This window comes from Drosophila bipectinata, chromosome XL, assembly GCF_030179905.1.
Source record: "Drosophila bipectinata strain 14024-0381.07 chromosome XL, DbipHiC1v2, whole genome shotgun sequence".
NCBI lineage: Eukaryota > Metazoa > Arthropoda > Insecta > Diptera > Drosophilidae > Drosophila > Drosophila bipectinata.
Window position 1 is genome coordinate 4,395,775 of NC_091734.1, and position 11,203 is coordinate 4,406,977.

General features: G+C 37.7%; 2 protein-coding genes across 2 annotated transcripts; one reads left to right on the plus strand and one right to left on the minus strand.

Annotated features, from left to right (window-relative positions):
- Positions 1-7,261: 7,261 nt before the first annotated feature.
- rux (roughex) lies at positions 7,262-9,289 on the minus strand. The gene is made up of 2 exons (XM_017231918.3): positions 9,004-9,289; positions 7,262-8,942 (listed from the first exon to the last, which is right to left on the minus strand). Exons 1-2 carry the CDS (start codon positions 9,122-9,124, stop codon positions 7,783-7,785), a joined length of 1,281 nt encoding a protein of 426 aa, XP_017087407.2. The 5' UTR covers positions 9,125-9,289; the 3' UTR covers positions 7,262-7,782.
- Positions 9,290-10,041: 752 nt separating this feature from the next.
- On the plus strand, positions 10,042-11,114 carry MCTS1 (malignant T-cell-amplified sequence 1 homolog). Its single transcript, XM_017231920.3, has 4 exons — positions 10,042-10,185; positions 10,259-10,411; positions 10,469-10,771; positions 10,860-11,114. Exons 1-4 carry the CDS (start codon positions 10,175-10,177, stop codon positions 10,939-10,941), a joined length of 549 nt encoding a protein of 182 aa, XP_017087409.2. The 5' UTR covers positions 10,042-10,174; the 3' UTR covers positions 10,942-11,114.
- Positions 11,115-11,203: the final 89 nt, after the last annotated feature.

An 11,203-nucleotide genomic window follows, 5' to 3' on the forward strand; every position in this document is an offset into this window, starting at 1 on the left:
AAATTCGAAAAAATTGAAAACGATATTTCAGCATGAATTTAAATGAGGAAATTAGCTTCTAGCAACCCTGATCACAGAAAAGTATGCCTTTTCCCGATCGGTCTTGGATTGGAGAAGCTATGACTATCGGAAGGGGGAAAAATGCGAAAAATCAAAAATGGGCATTTTTGAAGGGAAAAATTCGAAAAAATTGAAAACGATATTTCAGCATGTATTTAAATGAAGAACCCTGGGCTTCTGGGAACCCTGATCACAGAAACGTATGCCTTTTCCCGATCGGCCTTGAATTGTAGGAGCTATGACTATCGGAAGAGGGAAAAATGCGAAAAATCAAAAATGGGGCTTTTTCAAGGGGAAAAGAGCAACCTTTAGAAATCCTTTAAAAAAACATCAAATGCACCCTCATTTCATATCTTTTTTTTATATATTTTAGCCCTCGAAGGTGTGAAATATTTAAATATTTAAGGCAGCGAGTGCTAATTGGGAATAAACAACAGAGGGAGCTGAAAAGTGTCGGAAAATGCGCAACCTCATAAAAATCAACACGAATAGGAAATCCAATCAGAGATTAAAAAGCCGCCCCGCAGAGCCAACGCCCACAGATTGTTTCCTGCTTCCTTCCTGGTTATGTCCTTCAGCTTCCTGCGGGGCATCCTTTCACCCCCGTCGCCAAATGCAAAATTCAATTTCTTAGCCCTTTTGTCGGAGGAATTGACACAGAAATCCATTTGTCAGCCCCTTCAGATTAAAATCAAGGATTTAAAGTGTAATTTGATTCATGGACAGGCCGGATGAGTGGATGATGCAAGGACCAAATTAGGGGTGGGGGTTGGGGGGTTGGCAGTAATGGGAAGTAGTAGGGCGGGGCGGGGGTGAGTGATCAAAAGAGCAAAGCGTGACCCCAGAAAAAAAAATCACACACACAGTGGCAGTGGAAGGAGGAGGCAGTGGGGGTGGCCAGGACACAACAGCAATAAATGACAACAAACACACCCCTCCCGGGAGAGGACCCCGCCCCCGCAACCAGCAGCCACTGCTTCCGAAACGGAAGAGTGATTTTAACGCGACTCCTGCGGCAACAGGACAACACACAGTAGGGTGTCCTTGGCACTGAAAAAAATTTGTATTAAAAATTAAAATTCTTGAAACTATGTGAAATAATTATTTTGTTTTAAAAGATTAATTTTAAAAGCTAAAGTTTAAATATTTTTATGAATAATAAAACATCCACAAAACCTTGTTCTCAGTGTAGACTTTTGATTCTCTCGAGTGCTATTTTATGCTGAAGTGTGCCAGACGCACTGAACGCAAAGGGATCTCCTGCTCCAGCTCCAGCTCCTGCTCCTGTTCCTGGATTTTCATCCTGTCTGGTATTTTTGGTATCTGGTGACTGGTGGCTGGTGGCAAGGATGCGACCACGACGGCGCCACCGTCACCGTCAGCGTCGAGTGGATGGAATCCCGAATGTGCTGTGCAACCGGTTGAGTCCATTAATCATTTTCTAATTTGTGGAATGCAAAGACCAGAGTGTGGGTGCGGGTGTGTGGGTTATTTCATGGGGGAGAATCATCCCCTTCTAAATGGAATCCCCCCCTTCGAAAAAAAAGAGGCAAGAAAGGAAGGCAGGACAGGAAGGACACTGAAAATGAAATTTTCACATCTGTAATTTGTTAAGTGCGTTTGTTATTCCAACGAATTATTTCACTTTTATGGGTTAAGTGCTTTTTGAGTTACGACTGGCATCGTTCCTAATTCAGTTCGAGGTCCTTGGGGTTACCGAACAGGACTAGGTCTCCATCTGAGGCATTCCCAGACGGTTGACATTAATTAGTTGTCTGGGAATTGTCACTCCCAAAATAGGAGTTTTGTTTTTGTTCTTTTTTTTATTAGATGGGGGGTCTCATTTTTTAATTGGGCTTTAATTTATTAATTTTTGGGGGAAAAGATGAAGGATTGGAGACCAAAAAAAGAGGATAAAAAGTCCTCCTAAAATATCTAAAACTAAACCCTAACTATCATCCAAGTTCAATAAATTTCTATTATTTCTTAGCTGCCCATATGTTGTAATAATTTCAAGGATATACATTGTAAGGACATTGCAAAAACATCATAATCACTGGTTAGTATCCTCGAATGGAGATGTCATCATCGATCACAACATTTGTTAGCTGCTCGGATGGAAATCAGACAACTGTAAACTAATGACATTTGTTCTGGGGTCCTGTATCCTCAACTCCTGTAATTCCCATAGCCGTATCCGTTTACAAATGAGAGCTACCACCACTACCACCAGCAGCAGCATCACCCATTCATGAGGGTTGATCCAATCCTTATAACAAAATCCTCGCAATATCCTCACCACTTCAACATCACATCTCGACTCCTCGAGAGTCATTTGTTTGTTTTCGAGTCCTGCGAGTTGCTTGTCCAAATATGCGGCAGCTTGTAACAATTACCAAATGACACCCTCGACAATCGGAAATGGCCATTGAGGCAAAGGACAAAGGACATAGGACTCTGCACTTAGAAAAAAACATACAAAAAGAAATAGAGTTTTTCAAAAAATTTTATTACAAATTATGAAGTTTCTGAAGTTCAAGAAGTGTCTTTCTTTCATAGTTTTATGCTTCCAATCTCTTTAAAAATTCCACTCTAAACTTTTCTCTCTGTGTAATTAACAAATACACTAGGGCTGGCTTAATGCTCTGACAACAAATGCGCAAAAAAAAATTAAAGGACAACAATGATTCGAAGGGCAGAATCCACTTGTCGCAAAATCAATGGCAATATTTTCACCATTAGTCTGTTGCATTTCACTTCCCCAAAATGAAGTAATCAACCGAAATCGACTTAAAATTCCGTTTGAGGGCAAAATTTATGACCTGGAATAGCTTTTGGATTCTTGATGAGGTTTTCATGCGTTAACATGGCTCAGCGATGGGGTTGAAGGTTCAAAAAGGAGCAGGGGATTCATAAAAAAAAAAACTTACTCCCATATGACCGAAAACAATGCCTATATCTTTATAATTTTTACCCGATTTTTAAGAGGAATAGCATAAAAGAATTAACATTGCAACATCGTTATTACAACAGCAAACATATTATTTCAATTTAAATTAAAAAACAGCATAAATAATAAACAAAATAAATAATATTTCGGCGCTTGCTTGAGTGCAACCTTTGAGAATCGAGGAGGAGGGCGCTATTTTTTAAATTAATTTTTTTTCTTTTTTTATGGAATTTCAAAAAAGTAAATTATTTTTCTGGTAGAACCCCTAAAAAACCAGATATCCTTACAGTTCTTATAGACCGGTGGCTGTATTTTGAACAATTCTCATCCAATTTTTGATAAGAACTTTGTTCTGTATATTTTAAAAAATTTTCACAAAGTTCCCTATGAGCCTCCTCTCCGCCTCCTCCTAAAATTCTTCCCCCACTCTCCACCACCGACAGCTGTCTTCAAGAAGCTTTCTTCGCTGAAAGAATGCCCCCCACCACCAAAATAAAGAAAGAAAATATGAAAAACCGACGACATCTGCTGCATTTTCAGTATCTGTTTCGCTTTAGGGGGGAGAGGGCGCTGCGTCAGTCAATATGATTTGTGATTTACAACAGGTTTCAATTAACCAAAATTATAACAGCCACCCACCCCCCTACAGATACAATTTTGCATGTTTTGAGAGGAGGGAGTGGGGACGATGGAGGAGCAGCTGAGAGGCGATGACAGGGACATAAATAATCGGCGGTTAAGTATCGTGTAATGCTAGACGAATAGTTTTCGGTTTTGTCTTCTATAACTGTAAATGGAGACGTCGCGCCACTCGCCCCACTCTCCACCATCAGGTCCCTGGGGCAAACAGCCGCCTCGAATGTTGCGCGTTGCTTGTTGCAGTTGCAACTAATTGAGAACAAGGCGGCAACGCTGGCAGCATAAATTAGAAAATGCTCCACTAAGTGGTTCCGAATCAGATCGAGTAGTGGGGGGTTATATATATTCTATATATTCCTGATGGATTGTCAAATTGTCTGCCTGTGTGGCGACATTTTTCAATTAAGAAAAAAAAAACTAAAAAAAAAGAGAAAACCTAAAAAGACATTTTTCATTCAACAATTTGAGTTTCAAATTTAGTTTCTCCCTTTCTCTGTTGAATGTAATCTCTGGGCTCATTAAAATCAAATGGAATTTGTTTCGAAGACAAAAACTTAATCCGCTCATAAACATTGATTCTCCACCTTTGGCGCCCGGCCCTGGCTATCCCCCTTTTAGGTGGGCACTGACATATGGGGGATGCGCCTCCCCCTTTGGTTGCAACTTGAAAGATAAATCACAAGAAGCTAACCCAAGGATTTGCCAGGCTTAGAACAGCTCTGTTCTCAAAAGACACTGCAAGAAAATAGAGTTACTAAAAAGATGCTAAAAGTTTTTTTTTAAATCTATACGTTTTCTTAGCTTAAAAAATATATAGTTCTTTAAGTTTATATATTGTTTTTATATTTTTTTCAAGTGTATAATTTTTTGGGGCTTTCTATTGGAGTTGGGGTCTAAATGAGGAGCGTGTGCCGTAAACCTCGTAACGAATTCCGGCCAACGGCGCAGGAACAGAAATCTAATTTCAAGCACCAGAGAGCAGACCATCTAGCAGGTGGAGTCGGGGGTTATGTTGGGTTTCTGCCAGATTCCCATATTGGGTATCTCTCTGGGTCTCTGGTCTGCCTTTTCCACTTGGCTAGCTTAACGATTCGAACTGCTGTCAGGGTTTCGCCAGGTCCTCCTCCATTTCGCCCTTTGTTGTCTATTTGATGTCTTAATGCCCAAACCACCCACCATCCAAAAAAAAAAAAACAACACCACCCTGAACCACTTACTATGCCATTTTCCTGCCCATTCATACATTTGTAATCAAATGGATTTTCCTTCTATAGAGAGACTCTCTTGTCTCTATATAGGATGGAAATAGACAGCGATTTATTAGGTTCTTTGTGTCTGATCTCTGCCGGTATTATCGGGGCTATATGAAGAACATAGGTGGCAGGCATTATTCATGAAGCTCCGGATCAAGGTCCATCCATAGAAATCAACGTTCCAATATCCAATATATCAGGTGATCTTAGTGGGCTAAAGATTTATGGTCCAAGAGAGCTCTGATATATTTTTTGGGGTATATCTTACAAAGATTTATATTTTTTTAATTAAATAAGGTTATTATAATAGTTCCGTACAAAAATGTATTATTTAAAAACTATATTTATTATAATTTTATTAAAAAAATCGATTTATAAAGTCTGTTCCCACTTAAATATAATCCTTGCCATAAAAATCAATAGGAACAGTATTTTAAGAAACATTAAAAGCCAAGACCCTAACCTTGAAATGATTTGTGTCTTGGCTAATCTATTTATTTTCTAACCAAATATATTTAGTTTCAATTGAAAATTTTCTTAATTGGTAGCACTGGCTTGAGGGTTTTCCTTTGATTTGATTGTTTTCTCTGGTTTGGTTCCTTCTTTTTGCATTTTCCGCATCTTTTTGAGAATCTCATAGGCCTTGACAACGAAACTTATGATAATCAATAAGACCCAGAGGCACATCACATACAGAATTATGGAAAAACCATTTGTAATTTTTTCCACCGTTTCCTTGGAAGGGCTCAGCATATTTTTATCAATTAACTAAATAATATAAGAGACTTTATTATAATTTTTTTTAAATATTTATTAAAAGGTATACACACCGTTTTATAGCGAGGTTCCGGGCAAACTGCGAACTTGCATAAATCTGAGATTATACGTTTGTGGAAAAGTTTCGTCTTCGAAATTCAATGCGCAAAAGAAAAGGAGACTTTTTTTGTAATTTCTGATTAATGATGGCATCAAAATCCGCGGAATCAACATTTTTGTTTTATATTAAATCGATTTGTGTAATTATATTATATTATATAATATTATATATTATTTAAATCAAGCGTATCTGGTTGAATATAGTCTTCGTGGGCTGGTTCCTCTGATTTCTCCATCATAAGTCTTTGGCTCAAAGAAGGCGGTTCGTTTTGTTTTTTAATTTCATCCAAAAACTTTGGATTTGTACTTTTTTTGTAATTTCCGTAAAATTTAAGAATCATTTCAAGGCCACAAACCACAACCAAAATGATTAAAAGGATTCTAATGCGAACTAAATCAGACGAAATTTGATCTAAATTTTCATTTAAGATTCTGTTTCTAAAGTCTATATCAATTTCAGTCATCATTATGATTTTTATAAGCTTTTTTTTAATTAAAAAATATAGGAATAACTTGACAAAACCCTATATAACAACGCGTTGCTTGAAGTTTCAATTCAGACTGTCGGACTCGTCGGAAAATAATTCCTCAAAAAGCTTTAAATTGTAGGCAATACACTGGAAAAAGGATAATTGACTTTAATTTATTTATTTATTCTAAAAATGTACAATTGTGTCTTATGGAAAAAGTAATAATAAAATTATTTAACATGGTTTTTATATATTTTTCTTATATGTTTAATTTGAAATATTTTTTAAGTGTAAATAGATAATAGTTCCAATTTTTTAAATTTTAAAACTATTCTGGTTGAATATAATCATCATTTTCTGGCTCATCCGATTTCTCCATCATTAGCCTTTGGGCCAGCGAAGGTGGGTCTTTATCAATTTTATGAAATATCTTCGGATTTTTACTCCTCTTGTAAGTCACATAAAATTTAACAATCATTTCCAGAACAGACACCACAACCAATATGATTAAAAGGATTTTAATGCAAGCTATATCATTCGAAATTTTAACTAAATTGGCATTCAATATTTGGTTTCTAATGCCATCACTAATTTCAGTTAAAATTAATTCAGACATTTTTAAGAAAGAAACAAAAAATATAAATAATGCGACCAAAAGCAGCGCGTTGTTTAAAGTTTCAAATCAGACTGGGCCAGTCGTCGAAATATAATTCCTTAAAAAGCTTTAATATATAAGCTTTACACTGGAAAAAGGACTTACTTTTATTTATTAACTCTAAAAAATATACAATTGTGTTTTAATCAAAAGTTTTGATAAACGTTTAATTTAATTTTCTATAAAATATTTATTTATATTACAAATAGTTAAATATTTCTCTCTGTTTAGCCAACAAGGAATCCAATTTCAAGATGTCCAGCTCTTTGTCAGCATTTTAAATCTATTTTGAATAAAGTATTTCCCATAACTCTATAAATACCCTTCCTTATTTAAAAAAAAAATAAATAAATATATATATTTTTGGTTAAATTTTTTTTTAATTAACAGTAATTTGTTGTACGCAATGAATTTTCAATATCAAATATATAACTGGTATATGTCATGATTTGTATAACAATTCATTATTGTCTTTAGATATTTAAATGTCCAAATGTGCAAATCGTTAATAGATAGATATCCCCATTGTGGGATACCTGATGCACTATATCATAATTTGTTTGTTTTGCAATATGCAAAAGATACGGATTTGCACCAACATCGAACTATAACATATGTGTAAAATTAATTGTTTTATGTAAATAGAATACATATTTGGCGACTAGCCTACGCCCCGTTCGGGGCATTTCAGTCTTCAATTGCAGGTGACAATTTTGAAACACCCGAATAACGTCCTATTTGTTTTGTAACATTCCAAAAATTTCCAGGGGTCTTCGATATGCACGACCCTTAATAACAATTTTCTACTGGGATTTGGTCGGGATGTGGGAAACTTATATGGTATGAATGGGTATTGGGTATGGGAACGGATCAAACGATCTAGAAACGCATGCGAGTGCGCAGAGGAGTGCACATAGATCCGCGCTTTGGCTCAACTTCGCACACATTGCTGGTGCTTTGGGGGCGCTTGCGTGGTGTCAGGCTGCAAATACTAGACTTTTCCTCTTCAGGATTGTATGCTGAAGTGGTGGCCACCACGGCATTTGGATCCTCTTGGGTGGTTGATGTTGATGATGCTGGGGTCTCTTCAGTTTGTTCCGTGTTCGGTTCTGGCTGCGGCTGCAGTTGCTCCTCCCCTTGATGTTCCGGCTCCTCTTCATCCTCTTCGAGTGACTGATCTGGCTGGGAGTGCAGGGAGTCTTCAAGCAGGGCGGGATCATCGTCCTCATCATCCTCCTCATCAGTTTCCTTGTCAGAGCCTTTTGCAAACAGAATACGACAGGCACTGAGACCCTGAGGCACCCTGGCCTGAGGCACTACCTCGTCCTCGTCATCGGTCTCGGAGGTGGCACTAGTAAATGAATTGCTGCGCTGGCGTCTTACACCGAAAATCTCCTCCACCCCCGGCATTGGCTCCAACGTCGATCGATTCAGCTTTAAGGGATACTTTTCGTAAACCGCCAAACAGATCTCAATAATACGACGATTTTGGAAGACGAACGGGGTAAGACGATAGCCAAGGGTCAGATGCAAGGGCACCCGGTCACCACGAATAATTCCCCCACTGAAGGTCCCCTTTTCCAGTCTTTTGAGGACGCCGCATGCCTCTATGAACGTAAGCTGATCCATGGATACGCTGGAGGCACGTGGTGGGGTGACCAATTGAACGTTAATGGGATTGCTGCTGGGCACCTCCTCGTCATCACTTTCTGCACGTAAGTGTAGAGTGGTGGCACGGTCTTGTTCCTTCTGCTCGTAAATGCGACGGCGCACCGCATCAAATGAACGACCAAAAGTCTCCTTAAGTATCAGCTCATGGGCCTGGGACACAATCTGTGTGTTTACGAATCTCTCGTGATGGAAAATTCCTAACAGCTGGCTGCGTACATAGCCCATGATGGAAGTGGCGCCGCGCACATGACGTCCGAAGAATTGAAAAATGCAATCATCTGCCAGCTCGGAACGCATCGCTCCCGAATCCATAGAAGTCACAAATTCAGTCAAAATATCATGTGGTGATGGAATTTCGCCTTCACTGTCTACAGACAATATTTTAACTCAACCATAAGATTTCTTTTGTAGATATTTGGCATAACTTACCATCTAAGACAGTCGATGTCGAAGATGAAGACGAGACCGAAGGTGAGACCGGATCTGGGTCCGGGGGCGAAGGCAAAGACGCCACCTCCTCCTGTACTTGTTCCGCAATAATTTCGCTCATGTCTTCGGTTTGATTTGTTGATCAAGTTTTTTTTTATTATTTACATGCGTTCAATTGGTATAAAAAATATATATACAAAACACAGATCTGGCAATTTTCTGATTGAAAATGAAGCCGATGTTTGAAGAACGATAATGTCAAACGGCTGAAGCGTCTTTCAAAGGTGTTGTGATCAGTGTGACCGTATACGTGGTCGTTGGGTGATAACGATAGTTTTCTAAATTTTATATAGTAGAAACTAAATTTAAACTAAATAAATTAGAATAAATTCTAAACATGTCTCTTAATTTAAATATATTTTTATGTTTTATTTTTAAATACATTTATAACGCTCTTTATATTATTAATTTGAATAAATTTTATTCTGTAAACTTTTCATTCAAATTTCTTTCAAAAATGTATATTGTTGTGAGATTCATTATTTAGATGAACCACATTTCAAATAGAATTTTTGGACAAAATATTTGTTTATTAATCTATTTTAATATTTTTAAACAATAAACAAATAAAACACAAAGCTAGATATAATTTTTAACATATTTTTAAGGCATATTCCGAATTAGACAAGGAGAGCAATCATCTTTTAACAAAGCAGATAAAGATGGATGTATATATAGTGTTACCAGGATAGATTTTAAGCGGTAATGATGATACATGGTTCTGTGTAATCTTTCATTGATTTGATATGATTGTATTTGTTGTAGTTCAATTTTTATCTTAAAAATAAAATAAATCTCTGGTGTGTATTTTATTGAGCTAAGATCTTGAATGTGAAAATATTTTAACTTAATTTATTTATCTTGCAGAATAAAAATATATTAGCACTTTAAAAATAAAAATGTAAGTGTATAATTCATGAATTTATATGAGTAATTTAAATATAATTATAATTTAAATAACTCAATACTTGGAAACCCTAAAAACAAAATCGGAAAAAACGATAACTGCCCATTTTTTGTGGGAAAGTTCTTTCCTATCCTCTGGTCACTCTGCGGCTTGTCCACATTCATCTGCATCAGCTGCCAAATTCGCAAAGAATCTTTTACGAAAATGTTCAAAAAGTACGTATTCCAGGGATCGGGACTACAAAGCATTTAATATTAAAGAAACTAATGAAGAAACATCCATTCTCAGGTTCGAGGAGAAGGACAGCATTTCGTCCATTCAGCAGCTGAAGTCTTCGGTGCAGAAAGGCATTCGTGTGAAGCTACTGGAGGCATACCCGAAGCTAGAGACACACATCGACCTAATCCTGCCCAAGAAGGACTCTTACCGCATTGCAAAGTGGTAAGGATAATGGCCATTACTTAAGTATACTTGTGCAATACACTCCCTCCTTCCCAGCCATGACCATATCGAGCTCTTGTTGAACGGAGCCGGCGAGCAGGTGTTCTTCCGCCATCGTGATGGTCCCTGGATGCCCACTCTGCGCCTGCTGCACAAATTCCCCTATTTTGTGACCATGCAGCAGGTGGACAAGGGCGCCATCCGCTTTGTTCTCAGTGGTGCGAACGTTATGTGTCCGGGTCTTACGTCGCCGGGTGCGTGTATGACTCCGGCGGAGAAGAACACTGTGGTGGCCATTATGGCGGAGGGCAAGGAGCATGCCTTGGCCATTGGCTTGCTCACGTTGTCCACAGAAGAAATGTAAGTAATCCTATTTTTTTATATAAAAAGTTGCAATGTCATTGTAGATTTTCGATTTTATTTAATTAATTTTTTAAAACCTTTATAGCCTGGCGAAGAACAAGGGCATCGGCATCGAGACGTACCACTTCCTGAATGACGGTCTTTGGAAGTCAAAGCCCGTGAAATAGGAATTAGGACTGGAATCTTCACATGCACTTTTTAGTCTTCAATGTCATGAGAGCAAAGAATGGTTTTTTGATATGCAACCGAACCTTGTTTATTATTTTTTCCCTTAATTTTACTATGTCAGTTAAACTATTTAAATCAATGCGAAATATAATTAATGGCATTTAAAACACAACCCAAGATGCGCAGTCTCTGTGCAGTTAAGACCAAAACCTAAACCACCTGTGGAAATGTGGTTCCAGGCACAATGTCCTCCACCGATAT

Bases quoted from the DNA above. Each gene is read 5' to 3' on its own strand.
- rux (XM_017231918.3), bottom strand. From the start codon at position 9,124: ATGAGCGAAATTATTGCGGAACAAGTACAGGAGGAGGTGGCGTCTTTG. The intron at 8,943-9,003 runs GTAAGTTATGCC...TATTGTCTGTAG, and splicing joins GACATCGACTGTCTTAGATG to ACAGTGAAGGCGAAATTCCA.
- MCTS1 (XM_017231920.3), top strand. The intron at 10,412-10,468 runs GTAAGGATAATG...CCTCCTTCCCAG, and splicing joins TCTTACCGCATTGCAAAGTG to CCATGACCATATCGAGCTCT. The intron at 10,772-10,859 runs GTAAGTAATCCT...AAACCTTTATAG, and splicing joins ACGTTGTCCACAGAAGAAAT to CCTGGCGAAGAACAAGGGCA.